At 34.3% G+C, this 21,779-nt stretch overlaps 1 protein-coding gene across 1 annotated transcript in view; it reads right to left on the bottom strand.

Annotated features, from left to right (window-relative positions):
- The window catches only part of Wdr41 (WD repeat domain 41), a 47,823-nt gene extending 26,274 nt beyond the window's left edge, over nucleotides 1-21,549 (bottom strand). Inside the window, exons 1-5 of the mRNA XM_027927626.2 lie at nucleotides 21,248-21,549; nucleotides 18,998-19,113; nucleotides 7,651-7,699; nucleotides 4,258-4,389; nucleotides 2,149-2,211 (exon numbers count right to left, since the gene is read on the bottom strand). Coding sequence (XP_027783427.1) covers nucleotides 2,149-2,211; nucleotides 4,258-4,389; nucleotides 7,651-7,699; nucleotides 18,998-19,113; nucleotides 21,248-21,298 — 411 coding nt within the window. The 5' untranslated portion in view covers nucleotides 21,299-21,549. The remainder of the gene's footprint in view (nucleotides 1-2,148; nucleotides 2,212-4,257; nucleotides 4,390-7,650; nucleotides 7,700-18,997; nucleotides 19,114-21,247) is intronic.
- Between the last annotated feature and the right edge of the window lie 230 nt (nucleotides 21,550-21,779).

The raw sequence follows: 21,779 nt of genomic DNA, 5'->3' as shown, positions 1-21,779 counted from the left end.
GAGGATTGAACTCAGGGCCTCGCAATTGCCAGGCGAGTGCTCTAAGGCTGAGCTACAACCCCAGTTCCTTGGTTTGCTAATATTTTATGGATGTTAATGTACTGCTTTTGTTACATAACATTATCATTAGCATGGTACAAAGTCTTTATAGTCTTCTGAAGTGATATTTTTTAAAAAATATTTTTAGTTGTAGATGGAAACAATAACTTTATTTTATCTATTTACATTTTTATGTGGTGCCGAGGACAGAACCCAGTGCCTCACATGTGCTAGGCAAGTGCTCTACCACTGAGCCACAACCCCAACCCTTGAAATGACATTTTAATGAATGTGTATATGTGGGTATATATATGGGGGGGGTGTGTGTATGTGCGCACATGCGTATAATTTCTTAAATTTTAATTTTTTTATTCTAATTAGTTATACATGACAGTAGAATACATTTATGGACTTTGATATATATAAATGCAGTATAATTTCTCATTTTTCTTATTGCACATGTTATAGAATCACATTGGTCATGCAGTCATATATGCATAAGGTAATAATGTCTGTTTCATTCTATTATCTTTCCTACCTTTATACCACTTCCCCTCCCTTCGCTCCCTTCTACCTAATCTAAAGTAACTCTATTCTTCCCTAGCCACCCCCCCTTACTGTGAATTAGCTTCTGCATATCAGAGAAAACATTCTGCCTTTGGTTAATTTTTTTTGATTCATTAGTAAAGCCAATCTGCCTTCCAGCAGAGCATGTGAATTTATTCTCTCAAAAAGCAATAAAAATGTCAATTTCACTATCTCCTTGCTAACACTCACCCTGATAAGAAAAATTTACTAGTTCAAATGATAAATAATAGCATTTCACATATTATATATATGAAATTCTTAAAAAATTTTCTCTTCAAGAACAATTGATCTAATGAACTAAAGTGAACACAATATTACTTGTTTAACAATTTTTTTTGTAAAGCAGGATCACAGCCAGAGTAAACAAATACAATTACCTAGCTAATTTCAATAAAACCCCTTTATAAGGTATTTTTACCATACTGAAATAAGGCACTTCATTATTGACCAGTTCCTATGACCAGTTCATGAAACAGTTCCCAAAAGGAACTTCCCCCAAAGACACTAATTTTTTTTTCTCCTTCTCTATTCCTTCAACTCAAGTATTTTCAATTGAAACCTAATGACCTTGTTTTTTCAGATAGTAGGAATTATTTTTAAGAAATATATAAGTAACATCTTTTCAGATCATTTAGAGATTTTGATCAAGTCAATACTTTAATGACTTCTTCAGAGAAAGTTCATTGGTAAATTAAATATGAGCATACAGGACATAGTACTTCTTTCCCCAGAATCTTTATTGTTATTCATAACAGCACAGTGCCATAAGGTAGCTACCAAAGATGCTGTCTTTTAGGAAAAAAAATCTTTTCACTGTTGAAAAAAAAAAAAAAGTGTTATCTCCAACATGAAGCTCAGTTAGCTTTAAAGCAAATGAGGAAACACCTCATTTTACTAGTGTCTTTTCCCAAACTGGCTAACATTAAAAAACAGTGTTACTTTCTTAGAACATGTAAGGTAATTTTTTTCTGTATGAATCACAAGTAACCAAGACTTATCCATGTTTGTTTCTTCAACATGTAGCAGAGTTTCTCTCACATAAGAAGTGCCAAATGATGTTTGTAAAATTAATGAACCTAATAGAAGCTAATTAGTCACGAACGATTTTTAATTTTAGAACTGACATATCTTTATGACCTTAAAGAAGGGAGTAGTCAAGGGACAAATAACTCCATATTTTTAGTTCAAAGAATAAAAAAAAAAAAAAACCTGACTAGTTATTGTTACAGTCTTCCTATAAGTAGCATCTCAGGATTACCTACTAAAAATATGCCCGGTTCTATTTTCTTTCTTATCTTGCTATAATAATTAGCCCCTGCTCTACTTTCCATTTGAAACACTGTTAAGAGTCAATACATATGTTCACAAAAATCTAGTCTTAGAATCAAGTGACTGCAGGTGTATGTGAAGAAATAATTTTTAAATCTCCCAAAGTAATTTTATGTACTTTATTTAACCATTTTTTTCCTGAGACAAAAAAGGATTACCATTAAAAACTCTTAACTTCTTTAAGATTTTTACCTTTACAGTAGACTGGAAACATGATACTCTCTGAACTTGTCTGCCAGTATCAGAATCCCATACGTAAATTTATGTTAAGAAATAATTTCTAAGTAGAATTTTTAAAATCTTAATTATGAGATAACTTTTTCTAATTAGAATTAAATCACAAACATTAAACATTCAGTTAGAAGATCTTTAAATAAAACATGGAAGATCTTTAAATAAAACATAAAATACTTAATACTTATACTACCACAAAATTTAATTCATATAGTAAGTCATCAACTTAGCAGAGCAGGCTTATGATCTACAATAAGCTTGAGGTAAATTTTACTACCAAACTATTTGCCAATGCCAGCAGAATGAGTGGCCTGATACTGAATCTTTACACACATTAAATACTGCAAATGTTTAAGGTTTATTCACTGAAACAGTCTGCCATAATCTAATAAACATGAACATAAAGAATTTATACTAAAAAGTATCACATCTGTTAATTGATATTTCCTAAAGGCTCCCTGCAGTATGCATGGCATGATTTACTACTGTTATCCTGATTCAAAGAAGACACAGTATACTACTGTTACCTGTATACATATTTAAAATAATTATAATCACCTTGAAGTACTATTAGAGTATTTTAGGAATAGTTTAATAAAGAGAAAGTATTTTAAATTCTATATTTGTAGCTTATACTGAAAAAGAAAAAAAAACAAAGGAAAATAATACCTGCCTCAATGCAGCAGTAGTATTAAAGCAGCTCTGGTTAACATCTGAGCAAATTTTTGTCCTTGTTTATGTCATACTTTAATCACCAAGACACACGTGCTCATGTATGTGTGTGTGTATATATATGTGTGTGTGTGTGTGTGTGTGTGTGTGTGTAGGTATATATACATATGTGTGTGTATATATACACATATATGTGTGTATATAGTATATACACACCCACACCCATATATATATATATATATATATATATATATATAGACACACACACACACATATACATCTATTGCCATTTAAACCTTTTCTTGGAAGTTTTCTCACCTATAGGCAATGTGTCTGGAAAACACTTCAGCTGAAGAATTTCTTTAAAGTGTGTTATTAAATAGTATGTCTTAGTACTATCAAAGCCTAAGAAATAGTGTCACTAATCCTTGAAACTGTTTAAACAGAACTTCAGATAATCATAAACTTTTTAAAGTCAATATGACACCTTAAAAAAAAAGTAATGAAGGACTATAGTTATCTCTAGCACTTGGCTATGAGCTTTACAGATTCAATTCCTCATATAGATAGTATATGAGGATGAACTTGTTTATAGAAAATATTTTATGAAGATAATGTCACAGTGTCCTATAGTGGTCCAAAGTTCTGACTTTGCAGCCAGACTGCTTCTCAGTTCTACCCTACACTGGCTCTGTGCCTTGGGGAAGTTATTTAAGATCTCTACGCCTCTACTTTCTCATCTGTAAATGAGAAGAGCTAAAAATATCTTTCAAAGGGCTTTTTCAGGATTAAATAGAAAGACAATGTATAGCACACATAAGCACTTAATAAAATTTTACCACTGCAGTTACATCTTAACTTTTTACCTAAAATTATGAGGAAAATAAATTCACCTTTTAAAATTGTTTTTGAATACTGAATGTTAATATTAAACAGATGCTAACTACTTTTATGCAGACTCAGAAATCCAAAGGTTCTCATGGGTTGGGGCCATTACATTTCTTTTCATACAAATTAAAAAAGAGGAAATGTGAATTATTCTGTAGTCCAACTCATCTTTGTTTCCCTAAATTGAAAAACAAAAATAAGATAATAAAAAAAACTTTAAGCCCACTTTCTCCCATTTCCTCCATTTTACACAACTTGATATAACAGTAACTCCGGAAAGAACAGCTTTAGTCATGGGGTTTCCATCAATACAAGCCTTAACCTGCTATTTCTAGTCTAATACTTTTCAGATGCCTAATACTTTTAAGAAGTGTCTTATGAAGACTACAATAAAATCATTTTTGCTACATAGGGTAGATAGGCCCCTAGAGTCTAAAGACTGATAATGCATATAGTTGTCCCTTGGGCCACTGTGGCTATTTCACTTTCTTCTAGATTTAAGGATATAATAACTGTTCGATCAGCAGAGGCTGTCAAGATGAGTTGATTTTTTTCTTCACAAGATTCCAAGGAAGGAAATGTAATAACAGCTGTTATCTTTTGAGTGTGTCCACTGAGTTCCAAAAGCTTTTCTCCTGTCTAAAATACAAAAAAAAAAAAAGTTAATAGGTTCATCTTTCATAATTTAAATAATCTTAAATAACATTAAGAAGAGGGCTGGGGCTGTCACTCAGTGGTAGCGCACTTATATAGCATATGTGAGGCACGGGGTTCAATTCTCAGCACCACATATAAAGTTCATCAACAACTTAAAAAAAAAGAAACACCATTAATAAAATACACATATATTCTGTTTAAAATTACTCATTCAAGACATAATTTTAGGGTTGGGGATGTGGCTCAGTGGTAGAGTGCTTGCCTAGCACACACAAGGCCCCAGTGGGGTTCAATCCCCAGCACCACAAAAACAAAAAAATGAATCAATAAATATATCATAGTTAAAAAAAAAGACATAACTTGAGTTAAAACAATTGAACAGAATCTAAACAAGTGCTGAGAGAAAAGCAAAAAATAATTTTGATAATTTTCTAATGAAAAATGCCAACTGTAGCAATATTTTCAATATTTAGAGAATTTAAAGGAATATCCTTTCCTATGGTTTTAAGAATTGTGTAAATGAAGCAAATATAATAAGCAATTTAATCTGTATTGAAACAACAGAAAGTCATTATTATCCATGTATGTTATCTAACTCTATCTGGTTATGAGTTGTGGAAGAAAATAATGTGTGTGTATATGTGTATATGCACTGACTAACCACTTATAGTTAGTTTCCACTCCATTTAATACCAGCCTCTATCCCTACCCATTCAATGTCTACCTCCATTAGTCTACCATTGATTTCCCAAGAAACAAACATACAAAAATAAAATGTAAATATAATATAAATTGCAAATCTTTCAAGGTTGCAGGATTTCATGAATGTGGTGAAAGTACAAGTGGACCTCTGTATCTACTAGTTCTGTATCCATGGATTCAACCAAATAAAAAATAGTTGGAGGACTCATGCACACACCCAAAAAATATTTTGTACTGAAAATATTTTTAAAAATTGTGTCTGTACTAAACATGTATAAACTTTTATTTCTTGTCCTTATTACTTAAATACAATGTAATGAGTATTTATATAGCATTTACATACAACCTAGAGATGATTTAAAGAACATGAGTTTAGTATAAGAATACATATTTTATATGTATGTATGTATATATATTCTAAACCATTTTATGAGGGACTTGAACATCCATGGATTTTTGGTATGGGAAAGGAGGGCTGGAACCAATCCCTCGTGGATATTAGGAAACTGTAATATTAAATAGCAGTTTGTTGTTGTTGTTGTTTGTTTTTTTTTAAAATAACTTATTTATTTATTTATTTATCTATCTATTTATTTATTTATTTTTATGTGGTGCTGAGATTGAACCCAGGGCCTCACATGTGCTAAGTAAGCGCTCTACTGCTGAGCCACAACCGCAGCCCAAAGAGTTGTTTTAATCATAGGCAAAGCCACTAAAAAAAACTAACACGGATCTGACAGACTAGATAACAACAAAATAAATGTAAGTGAAGAAAAATACTAAGATAATAATTTGAGAAACAAAGGATCAGGAAGAGAAGCCTTGGGGAAACCTGGTGAAGCCTTATATATTTTGAAAAAAATATTTCTTTCATTCTATTAAAGTCAAACATGAGAAGAATGCTATATTATGCTATCATACAATACTGAAATAAAAACTGTGGCTCTCACAAAAATCAATACTTGATTCATTCTGGAAGTCAGTGCATAGTTGCTGATGATCTAAATTTTGTTCAACAAGATTAAAACTTTTTTATCATTGCCATTCTGACTGGAATGAGATGGAATCGCAGTGTAGTTTTAATTTGCATTTCTCTAATTGCTAGAGATATTGAACATTTTTTCATACATTTTTGACCATTGGTATTTCTTCTTCTGTGAAGTACCTATTCAGTTCCTTTGGTCACTTATTGATTAATTATTTTTTGCTGTTGTTATTGTTGTTGTTGCTGTTAAGTATTTTGAGTTCTTAGTATAACCTGGAAATTAATGCTGTATCTGAGCAGGTGGTAAAGACACTCTCTCATTCCGTAGGCTCTCTGTTCAATGTTCTTGATTGTTTCCTTTGCAGTGAATAAGTTTTTAGTTTGATACCATCCCATTTATTGGTTCTTGATTGTACTTCTTGTGCTTTAGTAGACTTGTTGAGGAAGTCATTTCCTAAGCCGACATGATGTAGGGCTGGGCCTACTTTTTCTCCTAGTAAGCTCAGGGTCTCTGGTCTAACTCCAGTCAGAATGGCAACTATCAAGAGTACAAGTAACAATAAATGTTGATGAGGATGTGGGGAGAAAGGTTCTCTCATTTATTGAGAAAGGTGGGACTGCAAACTGGTGCAACCACTATGGAAAGTAGTATGGAGATTCCTTAAAAAACTTGGAATAGAACAACCATTTGACCCAATTATCCCATACTCGGTCTATACCCAAAGGATTTAAAATCAGCACACTTCAGTGACACAGCTACATCAATGTTTACAGCAGCTCAATTCATAATAGCCAAACTATAGAACCAACCTAGATGCCCTTCAACAGATGAATGGATAAAGAAAATTTTATACACACACACACACACACACACACATACACACACACACACCAGAATATTATCAGGCATTAAGAATGATTTTTATGGCATTTGCTGGTAAATGGGCAGAACTGGAGAATATCGTGCTAAGTGAAATAAGCCAATCCCCAAAACCAAAGGCCAAATGTTCTCTCTGATAATGTGGATGCTAACCCACAACAACTGTGCATAGGGAGGGGAAACACAGAAGTCCATTGGATTGGACAAAGGGAAACGAAAGGAAGGGATGGGGAGGAGAATAAGAAGGACAATAGAATTAATCAGACATAACTTTCCTACCCTTGTATTTGAATATACAACCAGGGTAAGTCCATAACATGTAGAAGCACAAGAATGGGATCCTAAATAGAATAAGTCATACTCCATGTATTATAATATGCCAAAATACATTCTACTGTCGTGTAAAACTAAAAAGGGCAAATAAAAAAATAAATTAATTCTAAAAAAGGTTAAGACTTATTTTTAAAAAACAGCAATTATTTCTCATGAAAACTTGCCCTCTTTACTATGAAATACTGGTCCTGTTAAATGAAATTATCCAAGTAGGTCTTTTCAAATATTGATCAGTCTCAAATCACAATGTTATGCAAATATACCCCATTATAATATTTATATTTTAATACACAACTATATTGTCATATGTTTAGTACATGATTCATATATAATCAATACAAACCTGGGCATTCCAAATGACTACAATTCCATCATCACCAGCAGATGCAAATCTAGTTAGAGGAAAAAAAAGTCAAGAAAAAAAAAATCACTGATGAAATTTAATTGCCAAATTAACTAGGAACTATCAGGTCTTATCAACGGTATTTTACTCACTAATATTAATGAAGAATAGGTTCTTTAAGCTAATTTAACAAATATCTGTAAAATACCTTCAAAGTTCTGTGCCAAGTAGTAAGGATCCAAAGATTAAACCACATTTATAGGGCTACAAAAAATAACCTGTTAGTGTAAACATGAGGTTATACATAGATGACCTCTGAAGTCATTCCTTGTTTATAAGTCTATGGGGTTTTGTTTGTTTGTTTAGTGCTAGGGATTGAACCCATGTAAAGTCTAGGATTTTAATAAATTTCTGAATAATGAAATAAAACTAAGAAGAACAGCTTCACTGACAGGAAATAACAGTCCAGGCAGGGATAGAACAGAATCATGTCCTTAATTTCATTATTTCTATTATTTTCTCTGTAAAGGTATTTTAACTCTATTACTTCAAGGCAAGAGTTTTCCTTTGCTTATCTTGGCTCCTTGGTCTTTCTACAAAAGTTGTGTTCTTGGTTTGGAAAGCTTGAGGTTTTTTTGTGTTGGCAGTTTTTAACAGAGATTCTTGAAATTCAAAGAGGTAAAAGAAAGTTGTCTCATGGCATGAAAAAAGAGTTGTGATAAACTCTGTTACAGATTATCTCTACTTTACCTCCCATTCTCACTATATAAATATAAGAATAATAATCTACATTCTGTAGAGTAAAGGGCATCCTTAACACAAATAATTGTCAAGAAAATAATCTGTCAAACAGGATTATTCATCATAGAAACTACTGTAACAAGATCAAGAAACCAAGCATTAAACTAACATGCTGGTATTAAAAAAAATCAAACTGTAAGCATGTCAATGTTATTAATTATGTAGAACACAAGTTTATAAATGAATTTTAATGACTCAGAATCAGTTCAAAGTTGTCCCCCAAATATCACTTTCATCCACTTGAATTCAGATTTGATTTTTTGAATAAGAGAAAGAAGTGGTAGTATAGACAGCTGTGGGATGCCACTCATGACTTACTTGAGTTTATCTGAGCATCTTCGTTTGACCTTAAGCCAGGGAGATTTAGGTTTGGCATTGCAAACTATTTTGTGACTCCTCCCACTCAATGGATTGCACAATGCATGTGACCTCTGTCTTTGCTCAGCTAGGGAGACTGCTCTCTGAAGTGGGGCGTAACCTTCTGGAAACTCGACAGACCACCTTCTACCTTATTTGGCAAAGAACATTCCATGGAAAACCTTTGATGCTTCCCCCATATACATAAAGCAAGTGTGGGCTCTCTTGCTCTCTTTCCAGTGTGGAAGCATGATCCCTAAAATGGAAGAGCCATCCCACCCCGGCTTTCTAAAATTATTTCCTGTGTCCTGTGGTTTCTTTGCCGTTTTCTCTTTCTTAGCTTTTATTTCACAGTCAGCCCACTTCACGGAAAGGAACCCCAAATTTCACTGCCCGCACGGGATGTGGGCAAAAGACAGCCAGCTATGAACTGCATATACCTGGCCTCTTATGGTTCATAACCATTAACAAACGATATTCCAGCAACAACTATGACATTTACAAAATTTGTTGTATGTACTTCCCTGCAAGATGATTAATGGGTTTCGCAAATCTGGGTATGCCTTAAATGTCTCCATTTAAGTGAACATTGTTGGTTGGACACATATCATTAAGAGAAAAGTAGAGAACACAGAAATCACTTTGTTCCTACAAGAGCTTCAATTCTTGTAGGAACTTATGTATCTCATGTTACCCGCCCCCCACATGAGACACATAAATTCTCATGATTTCAGTCATGTAACACCTCTTTAACACTCCAAACTGTGCTTCAAATTGAAAATTCTCATACTGTTTTTAACTTTCCTTTCTAAAATGTTGTCTTCACTGGTTCGGATAAGTTCCATACTCATTTCAAAACTCTACAATTAGATCTCCTACTGTTAGAGCTAAGAGGTTACCCTGGAAATAGATTTGTCAAACACAGTGAGATGGAGCCAATCAATAATTCTTTAATACAACACTATATTTTTAATTTCAAGGACCTTAAGGCTTTTCATTTAACTAGCTAGAAACCACACAAAGGGTTCATTTTAAATTCACGCCTAACATTCATATTTATTTCAAAATGTAAGAGATAAAAGATCTGATTAAAAAGAAAAATGATCATTTTAAGTTAAAAAAATAATTTCCTATGCTTAATGACATACATTTTCTGAATCCAAATACTAAACAGTGCCTTGAGTATCAAAAGTAGTCACTGGAAGTAAATCTTTAATAACTTACGTTTCTGAGCCTATTGATTTCTTTTTATTTGTATAGTAACGGCATGGAAGGCAGCACTCAGGTCTTGAGTTTTCTTTGGTATAAAACATCAATTTCTATTGATTCTTTAAACTCTCATAATTGCTTTTCTCCCGTTTAGAAGGCTGTAGGTTTAAAATACATACTTTTTTCTAACCCTGCTTTTTAACTTCTCATTATTGTTTTATCATGTTTGAATCTCACAATGAGAGATGAGTTCACAATGAAAGATAACAACCAAGAGTTTAGAAACGAGTTACAGAGCACTCCACCTCAAATTTTAATTCAATCAATAGGGAACAAAAGTTAAATCTAAATAATGCTCAATAGTAATGCATAAAATCACAGCCAATTTTTTATTGTTCAGAGGTCAATTACCCAGTTGGCAGCTTACTCAGGCCTTTCAATTTTGACACACATACACACACACATATTTTATATCCTCTCATGGTTGACTTTAAAATATATATATATTTTTTTTCTCTCCTCCATGGTTGCCTTTTTTTATTTTTTAGTCATTTCAGTATTTATTGATATTGCCTCCAAACAGGAAACATAAAGCTTTAAAATGCAAACCAGTATGACTTAGCTACATATTAGTATCTCTCATAAAAGAATTCATAAATGGTTAAGAGATCATTCATGGATTACAATTAGCCCTCTTAAAATGAAGAATAACTAAAAACTGATGCACTATCTCAGCCATGTACAATCAGATTCTAGTCAGCCAAGCACACTCCAAACATCTCCCTATCAAAAAATGAAAATTCAACTCAATAATTCCTAATAAGATATATTGTAACTGCTGAAAGAAAGTAGTGAAATATAAAAAAAAGAAAAAAGTAAAATGTCAGTAAGGTTTAAGCTATTTAGTGAAAGGAAGAATGGTGACTTTATACATTGCCATAATATTTTATATACTGATATTTCAAAACAATACTCTAATGGAATCCAAAGACTTAAAGCCTCAATATAAGATTTTGAGAAAAATGTTTCTTTACTGTTTAACACAAAATGTATTGATTGAAAAAAATAATGTATTCAGTGAAATTCTGCACAAGGTTTGGGGAAATTTAAGAAGAAGAATATGTGACTCTTGCCTTGAGCTCTCAAAATGTACTATATTTCAACAAATCTAAGATATCAGTGTGTAAAACACTCTCTATAATTATGTACCAATAAGGAAAAAATGCTGCCAATTATACTGAAAGATACCATCGATGAGATAACATGTCCAAATTTTAGAGATATTAAAAATTAAGAAACAATATGCTTTTTGGAACAAAACACAGTAATTACCATATTTATTAATCTTCATGACACTTTAGTCTAACAAATTTCTGATTATCTCTGGTAGGTTTAAAGTGCTAAAGATATGCTTGTCAAATGAATAAAGGCATGAATAAGCAAATACTTAAGTGTTACAGAGCTCTGTAAAATAGAATCCTTAATGGCATTAATATAACATCATTTTTTCCTTTATCATTATTAATGGGTCAATATATTATTACAACAAAAATAGAAATTAAAAACTTTTAAACCCAGAATCCCACCACACAAAAATAAAATCTTTTTATTTTTTCCATATTCCCATCTAATTCCTATGTATATCCTTTAAGTTTCATCTCGAAACCAAGTTTTTAAAAGTACTGAGTCTGTACAAATGACACACACACACACAAGAAAAATTACATGCATGAAAAACAAGTTTAACAAGGAGAGGCATGGTTTAACAAAGACCTATTGCAGACCTTCTACAATGTTCCATCTTCTCTTCTACTAATTATGAGAATTTATTGAGTCAATGAGTAAATTTATTGACTTATTCATTCAAGAAATACTAATTAAGCACTAATTGTATATATGCTATATTCTGAAAATAAGGACCAATAAGAAATGGTTCTTGCTCTATGAGAATTCAGTCTAACATTATCAGTGATACTACCAGATCTAGATCAAGAGTCCACTGAGAATTTTCACAATAATTTCAATTTTCAGAAATCATTTCCCTCAACACCTTTTTGAACATCTTACTCTTATCCTTACCAATTGTGTGCTGAAATTACAACAGAGTTTCACAAAGATTCGTATAAAACAAAATGGTTTCACAAATAAATTCTATGTCTATTACTTAAATGCTCATTTAATAGTTATTACTCATGTGAAGGCATTTCAATTAAGACAAAGGCCCTACAAATTCAAATATAATCTTAAAGGATATAATAAAAAGCATAACACTTGAATGTACATTTTATTCTACTCAATACATGCATAACTGTAAACTACTGGAAAAATCAAAATAGAACATGATTAAGGCAGTCCGAGAGGTTAACTTTCTAACTAATCCCCCAGTACTAATGCGTTATTAAATTAAAATGTTATATTTTACAATAAAATAAAATTGAAAAAATGCTGTTATCAGAAAACAGACAAAACTGAAAAATAACACAATTTCCATTTAAAAATTATTTTCATTTGTATGCTAGAACTACTTGAAGGAAATTACAAAAGTATGCAGCTAGAGACTTATAAGAGAAGTTGAAGAGAACTTTAAAGCATTTTCAGGAGTCATAGATATTGATGCCACTGATTCTTTCATTAGAATTACTTGAACTTAAAACTTTTTTTCCATGATTACTATGTGGGCTGGGGATGTAGATCAGTGGCAGCACATTTGCTTAGCATGTGCAAGGCCCTGGATTTGATCCCCAGCATTGCAAAAAAGAAAATGCATTATGTTAACACAAGTCTCATTCTCTGCCCCACTATGTAGGTAACAGACAGAATGAATTGGACTAGCCTCTTCTGAGAATTCTCCAAGTATCTGTCTGTGAATAGAGAGAGAACATTGTGGTCTGTTCTTATTTTTGAGGCAAGCCTACATATAAGTAGGAGGCTTCCAACTGTACAGCTGTACCCAGTGATTCAGTGAATGAGTCTACCTACCTCAGGGTGAGGCATAGCAAACCCACTGTGATTGTTCATCAAAGTCAGGTCCTTTAATCTAACTTTTTATCAGCATTTTAATTTCCTCTAAACCAAACTTTTCTTTATGGAGAATTTAACATATACAAAAATGGAGAGACTATTTAACTGTACATTAAAAACAATAATATAATATCTGTCTTATATGATGTAGTATAATTATAATAAAAATCTTCCATGTACTCACAACCTGTCTTTAATATCTATCAAATGATGGACAATACTGTTTCATTGGTACCCCACCCAATGCCTCTTCAGCAGATTATTCTGAAGCACATCAGAGCCAATGTTATCTCATTTCATCAGTAAACATTTCAGGGTACAAACATTCATAAAGACTCTTCTTCTTTTAATATTTTTTAGTTGTAGATGGACACAATACCTTTATTTTATTTTTTTATTTTTATGTGGTGCTGAGGACCAAAACCAGTGCCTCACAAATGCCAGATGAGCATGCTACCGCTAAGCCACAAACCCAACCCCATAAAGACTCTTATATCACCTTTAAAATTAACATTTACTTCATTAATGTTACCACCCAGTGATGAAATTTCTCTGTTTCATAATTTTTAAAACAGCTTATTAGAAATAGGATTCAAATAAAGTCTATATATTGCAATTAGTTGATGTATTTCTATAGTCTCTTTTATTTTTACTGACAGTTTCCATATATATTTTCCTTGCAATTTATTTATTGGAAAAAGGTTATCTGTCACGTAGAGTTCTTATAGTCTGTTCCTGGTCTGTTCTGAATTCTTGTGCTGGTTAGTTTCCCCATTTAGTGTCATTTAACATACAACTCTGTCCCTCTGTGTTTTTAGTAGACTGATAGTTAGATCTAAAAACTTAATCAGACTCAAATTTGACTTTTTGGTAAAACCATATAATTGGCAGTTTATAAACTCCCTCAGGAATTGTAATTGCTGTCAGTCTTTGTATTTGTCTTTGTGATAGTAATATCCATCAAAATCATTACCTAAATTTGTTATTTCATTTGAAAGGATTAAGAGTATGCAATCTCCAAATACACCATTCTAATATAAGAATTATTTTCAGCAAAAGGCAGCTGAGAAAAAGACATAGACTGCGCTCTCTACCTTCCCCATATTCATGGAAAACAGAACAAAAATCACCCTTGTGAACATGCTTCTCTCCTACCTCATTTCCCATAGCAGGAAGGGCATAACAACCTCATCACTGGAGATGAGATGGCACCAAGAAAAAGTCTGCACAAACAAACCTTACAACTGGCCCTTATCTACTATTAGTTTTCCCCATATATTTGCCTTCTCACAATTTGCTACTGCAATTCACTCAAAAGACCCTTCCTTCATCTTACTACTTCTCTATAAATTGATTGCTCTCCTGTTAAGAAGCTATCTAAGCCCACGTTTTAAGTACACCTTTGAGTTAAAGGAGAATTTAACATATACAAAAATTCTCAAAATAAAAAGGTTTGGAGATATAGCTCAGTGGCAAAGCACCCCTGGGTTCAATCCCCAGTACCAAAAAAGAAAAAAAAATTAAGTAGCACTGCTCACACCTATAGAAGTATAGCAGACCCAAAGATGTACCTTCTAGATTCCCTTTCAAGACAGGAATAGCTGCCCAACTGTGAAGAATGCAGTTATCTGACTGCCTCCAGCTGTTGACTTCAAGATCCATTTCAGCTTTCAAGTCAAAAATCATACTAGCTCACTGGGGTTCCAGGCAATGGGAGTTAAGCAAGATGATAGAAGCCAGGGGCACATTCTTCCTAGAGGACTCTCAGCAAACGTACAAAGGCCTAGTTATTTCCATATATACAAGAACTTCATTCAGGGGTAATCCTTCCTCCATCGCGGGCTGTCAGAGACTGTGACATCTGCATCAGAGTCTGACATAGCTCCCCCATCCCCATCCTGCCTCCTTCCTTCTTTCACTGCCACTTCTCTCTAATAAACCTTTTGCATACTTAATTCCCTTTTAGGGTCTGCTTCCTAGGAATTAGAAGAATCTACGTCATCTTGACTACTGATCTCTATTCTCTAAAGGTTAGCATAGGAGAAAGAATATTCTTTAAAATATCTTCTTGCTGGAGCTGGGGCTCAGTGGTAGAGTGCCTGCCTCACACATGTAAGGCACTGATTTGGATCCTCATCACCACATAAAAAATAAATAAAGATGTGATGTCCATCTACGACTAAAAAAAAAAAAAAGATGAAGCACACTGTTTTCAATGGATTATCAAACTATACTGTGTTGACTGTCTTGTGAATGTACAGCTCCACCAGCCACCCTAGAGGCATGTTTGTTCTCCAGTCTGGCACTTCATGGGTCATCTGATTCTTTTCCAGTCATGATCACCATCCTACATAACCTTGTATGTTTCCTGGAGGAGCAAGGAATGGTCAAATAAGCAACAGAGAAAACTATTCTTAAAATGTGTTATGAACTCAGTTTAGTTTAATGTGTCAAATGCTAGAGTATTACATGCAATTTTAGCACAGTCCATTTTTTGGAAGACTCTTGCTGAGGCTTAGCCTTCTTTAGTGATCTCCCAATCAATATGACCCTCACTTCATGTTCAAAAAATACTAAAGAAGAAAAGAAAAGGCAGCTGTCTGTTAGGTTATACAGGATTTATTTGGTATCTTCAAAAACCAATCTGAGAAAATTTTCCACTCACTGATTTTAGCTGAGCCACCGAGAAAACAAGAAAATCCTTCTGCAAAATTTTCAATAAAATGATATTATCTAAAGACCTGAAGCGTGAAACCTGGATTACAACTGCTGACCAAAAAAAAAACAAAACAAAAAAACCCAGAATATAATGCCTACAAAACTAAATGAAAATATAAAAAGTATAATGATATAAACTTTATTTTAAAACAAGAAATGTAGTTCTATATTTTTTTATATTTTTAGTATTAGATGAACACAGTACTTTATTTTTGTAGTTATTTTTATGTGGTGCTGAGGATCAAACCCAGTGCCTCACTAGTGGTAGGCAAGCACTCTACCACTAAGCTACAGACCCAGCCCTGGTTCTATGATTTGATAATGTATTAATAATGTACATGTACAATAGTAAAGATTATTCAAAACTATCTAACATTCCATCAACATGCAAAATTATGTGTTAATTTAAAAATTTAAGAGTGAAAACATCAAGCTTTTAATTCTCTTCATAATAAATATTTAGTATATATAGGTTTTCTTATGTCTGTCTTGTATCTTATGTTCAAGAATGACTCTTTCAGTTCTTTTTTTACTATAAAATTAAATTTTTTTAAAGCAAAACATGGAGTGAAAGTTCTATAGGTCTGCAACTGAAATATTTCACAACTAGTTATATATAAATTTGATACAGTAATGACATGTAAAATTAATTAAACATTGTTCATGAAATCATATCATCACTGTAATGCAAAAGCCAAAAGGCTTTTTCATCTATTGTAGACATTTAAATTCAATGTAGTAGATAGCAAACATGGCCACAAATTATTTCCTCTTCCTATATCCACCATTTACAATAGGACATAGTTGCTCCTCCCGTCAAAAGGAGATTTATTTACCTACTCAGTGAATTTAAGTCAACTCCAGACTTCCTTCAGCCAATGAAACGGCAGCAAGCAGACATGAAAAGTGTCTTACTTGAGGGGTTGCCTTCCTGATGGCATTAGAACTCCATGAACACTGGATGAACAAGGACATGATGACAGAAGGCAGTCCCCCCGCTGGGACCACTGTAAACCAGCCAGCCCCAGCCAATCTACCAGCTGACCATGGATAGGCAAGTAAACCTGGCCAAGATTAGCTAATTCTAGTACAGATGAAGAGACTTACCCAGCCAAGCCTGACCCAAACTGCCATCCTGCAGAATAATTAGGTAAATAGATGATGGTTGTTTTGTTTTAAACCAGTGTGATATCCCAAGACAATTGGTAATTGATATACTCATCTATAGTTTTTAATTTATAGAATATTTACTATATCAGTGAATAACTGATTATATATGAGCTCTACTATGGAGTAAATATAATCAAGTATCTGTCAGTATTTGTTCAATGATATTATTTTACAAGCTGGCCTTTCCTAAAATTTATTCTTCTAACTATGCAATAAGAATAGCAAGAGGGCACTTCACAGAGGACAGCCAGCCATGAACATGGTATCTTAACAATCTATATAAAATTTAAAAATCATATACATTTATTACTGAACATATACATTTACTTAACTCTCCAAGACAAGATGATTTTAGGATTTCTTATGGCCTAAATATTATTGATTTTAAGAAATTATCTGGATGTTTTTCTAACTTAACAACTTATTAGGGTAAAATATGGTATAAGAAAACTTTAGGTACCCCAAATGCTACCTTTGCAGAGATGTTTAGTTTCCTGCATAAATGATCATTCAAATAAATAAACAAAATGTCTCTAAAGATATTTTTAAAAATGAATATTACCAAAAAAAAAAAAAAAAAAAAAAAAAAAAAGCCTGAAAGTTGTCATACTATGTTTAACACACTGTGATTTGGTTCACTTGCATCACAAAAAGAAAACAGTGTTGACAGGCTAATAGTAAATATGAGGTAAACCTTTTCAAGCAAAAGTTGGGAAACAAAGTGTATAATAATTTCATTGGCCTTTGGTTCCTATAGCCTCTAAACCTTTGGAAATGTCCTAAGTGATAGGAGTTTCTTCATTATTCAGGAAGGGTGTCTTGCACTACATCTTAGTTTGTGCTATCAGGATGACTTACTGTGGGCTCTTAGATAATTTGAGAATAGGGGCTGGCCACACTGGAAAGATGAACCTTGAGTTTGGAAAGTTGGGCTTTGTGCTACTGCCACAGGATATCAGATTGACTTCTCAACCTCTAGTGGGGGTCTAAGATGGGAGAGGAATCTGAGATTGAGTTCAAAGCATGGAGTCAGTGATTCCCACAATCATGTCTATGCAATGATGCCTCAATAAAAAACTCTAGGCACTCACAGCTCAGGTGGATATACACTAAAGTTCCAGAAGGGCAACAGATGCTGAGGACATTGAGACTTTGCATTTGGGATGCTCCTAGGCCTCGCCCTATACATTTCTTCATTTGGCTGGGCCTGATTTGTACCCTTTATAACAAAAGTATAATCATAAGCGTAGGGCTTTTCTGAGTTCAGTTCCAGCTACAGTCCCAGCCCTCCACTATCATCTTTAATTCTTTAATTTTTTCGTTTGCCTTTGCTGCTTTTTTTTTTTTTTTTTTTTTTTGATTCCACGAGTGACTGCTATTGTAATTATTTCTAGTTCTGACTTAAACTTCTGCTGTCTATTGACCTTATCTTCTTTCTGGTATTTATTTATTTAATGTCATTTGTATTTAATTACTTTGACTATGTACTGTGCAGTTTTGATTGTATGTGGAGTTAGGTCAGATCCCACAGGTAAAAGGCACAGTCCTCTATAATATTTCCCTCACCTTAGTCACTAGCCATGATCTGGGCTCCCAGGCCACCCACACTTTTGACCAGCTGTCTACAAGTTCCTACTATCCCTGATCCTCAAGTTGCGAAACTTAAGGATCACCTTAATGTGCAGTTGTGAAACTTGAGGATCACCTTAATGTGCAGTTGTAATTCCAATCCAAATTTTAAAGTCATTCACTTCTTATAAACTAACATAAATATTTCTGATAACTCTAAAAAACAAAACAAATATAACCTCCAAATCACCAGATGTGACAAGCTGATATTGGGCAAAAAAGACTTTAGATACATAATTCCCCCAAGATGCAGAGCTCAATTTCAATTTCTACTGTTACATTTTTAAAAATTGTTTGCATTTCTCCAATTACTAGATGGAGTTTTGAAATTTTAGAAAAGGTGGATTAATTTAATAGTTGTTATAGTTGTTTTTAATATAAATTGTCCTTAAAACTCTTTCTAAAGAAAAACAGTTTCATTTAGACAACTGGAGTCTCTTACCTGTAGTCATCTAACTGTACCAGAAATCGTACAATATCATGATGAGCTTTCAGTACAAGCAGCTCAGTGTAGGGGTTCTGGGTTTGTTCTTCACCTATTGTCTGTAATGGAGATTTCTTATAATGGGGAAAAAAAGGCAAAAACAAAAGAGAAAGAGATAAAATGATTTATAACTGCATGGTATATACTTAAGAATACAAGATTTTTAAAGCTATAAAAATTATGTTCTAATATCAAGTATAAATTCTCCTATTATCAATTCCACATAAAACATTTTTCTTACCACAAATTAATAAATTTTATTATTTTCAAGTCACAAATTTACAAATTTATTTTATGTATATTAAATCTTAATAAACATGACTTTTAAAACTAATGGGCCAATCCAACTCAAATATTTTAGAATGAGTGTTTCTCAGTTAAAACTTGTCAGAAGTAAAACTGCAGATCAAGAGTAAAATGTAGACTAAAATACCCCATTGCAAGCACTCACACATTTGCTAATGAATAAGGAAGGAATGGAATCATTCATGAAGGAATGAAATCATTCATATTCATGAATTCAACTCAATACTGATAAAAGATAATTGATAATATTTACAGACTACTATGTGATAGGTCATATGTCAGACACTCAGCTAAGCACATGTGCATGTAACAATAATTCTTTAAGAGCAGTCTCAATGCCATTTCTGGAGTCAAATTCAGTACTAGTTCATGATAAAATCCTGTTTTTAACTTCTAAATCAAAGTTAGACAAACCTGACACTACTGACACTTTGAACCAGATTATCCTTTGTTGCTTAGGGCTATCCTGTTCATTTTAGGATACTTAGCAGCATCCCTGTCCCTGGTTTCTACATTTAAATGCCAACACCAAACAACCTACACTCAACATCCATTTTCTTCCCTTACTCCCTAAGCTGTGACCATCAGAAATGTCTCCAAACATTGCCATACATACCCTGGAGGGAAAAATCACCCTAGGATTGAGACCCATTGCTTAACCTGGAAGCCTGGATACAAAGTTCTCACATAAAATTAGGTAAAATTATTAGGTTCTGATAATGTACAAATTCAAAGCAGTTACACAACTGAAGTAATTTTACAGGTAGAAATGTACAAATTAACATGTATCAATATTTTCTAAAAAAATCTTCACAACAGCAATTTTCTCCAATTTTTATCCAGTGTTTATCCTGTCTTCCTTTTAGCAAATGTTCAAATGAGAAAAATAAAAATGGTATAAACTGCTTCTTCCAAATGAAAGCTTAGCAGGAATGGCAAGATTGTTTAATCAAATTATATGATTAATCAAGTAGATATCAAATTGATATATATATATCATATATGGTTCAATCATCCACAATTCTTCTATAACCTGAAAGACTTCAGACTTCTGAAGAAATGTTTTCTTAAAAAAAAAAAAAAAAAGGCAATAAACCTCAACTGCAAAGATATGAGGAAGTTAAAACCGAGAAGTTAGGTCGCTTACTCAGCAACAACCAATTTTTTTACTTTAGATAAATATTTCCTATGAGAAATAAAATGGAATTAAACAGAAATTCTGTTCTTATGTGGCATATGAAATATTCCAGATCTCAACATTTTTAAGGCAGCAAAATTATTCTACTTGCATTTCAAATGTAAATGTCATTACATTATGTGGTCTATTCAATTATCCAAGCCCGTGAAGAAAGTGTGACTATGGAACCAAAAACAGATGTTAAATTAGGAAATCATATTCTTGATTTGGAAGCAGACTATTAATTGTTTTACATGGCATCCTTTAATTGGTTCTTGGGTAACCAAATCGATTTTATATCCTCTCAGCAAATGTCAGTTGACGTTGGGAAGAGGTTCCAACTCAAATACACCAAATACAGGGCGGAGCGTTCCAGTCGCCCCAGGTCGGTCTCTAGTTCAGGCTGATACTTTTTACACTGAAATGAGGCGGGTTGAAGCAGCCAGACCTGAGCAGCAGGTCCCACCAGACCTGACCACCAGCTGACTCCCCAAGCCAGTCCTTAGTGACTTCGGCTACCTCTCAGGATCGCAGAGGGGCACTGCTGGCCGAGAGCCCCTGCCCGCCGCCCTGCGCCCGCGTCCAGCGCCCCGCGGCCTCCGCAGCGTCGCGCGCACGCACGCAGGCCCCGCCCCGCCCGGGTCAGCCTGCCGGGACCGGGAGCCCGAGCCACCGCTCCGGCTAGTGTGGCCTCTCGGACTCAGGGACAGTCGCCCGGGGTTTACCTCGGCCAGTCCCTGAGGTTCGCGGCCTCCCCCGATCAGCCATCGCAACATCCGGCCAGCGGCGGCGTCTCGCCCGGTCCAGGCCCCAGTCAGCCCGAAAACCACCCGGGCAGTAACGCAAAGGAAACACTAGTATTTGCCGCCGCAGATTAGCCTGCGGGCGTAGGAGTGCAGAGCGGAGAGCACAGAAGGCGTAGGAATTTTGTTCCTAAAGTGCTCCTGTACCTGACCACGGAGGATTAGTTTGGGGTGCCTCCGCCAAAGCCTAGGGTTTCGGCGGCAGAGTCCCGAGTGAGCACGCGCTAGGGCGCCGCCCGTCGGCTCCGGAGCTTGGGTAGTTCGAGCGTCCCCTGGTGGACGTGAGCGGCACAGACACTAGAGAGCCCAGTGAGGCAGCAGGGTAGAGGGAATAGTGCCTTCCCAGTTAGGCTTTTGTATTCTTCCTTTGGTTGAGGGACCAGGAGACGTCCCCCCGTTTCCCAAGAGCGGGCTGGAGAAGGTGTACTGCAATAGGCTTCTGCATCTGCACGAA

The sequence above is a fragment of the Marmota flaviventris genome, chromosome 5, assembly GCF_047511675.1.
Source record: "Marmota flaviventris isolate mMarFla1 chromosome 5, mMarFla1.hap1, whole genome shotgun sequence".
NCBI classification, from domain to species: Eukaryota; Metazoa; Chordata; class Mammalia; order Rodentia; family Sciuridae; genus Marmota; species Marmota flaviventris.
This window is presented reverse-complemented; position numbering and strand designations above follow the sequence as displayed.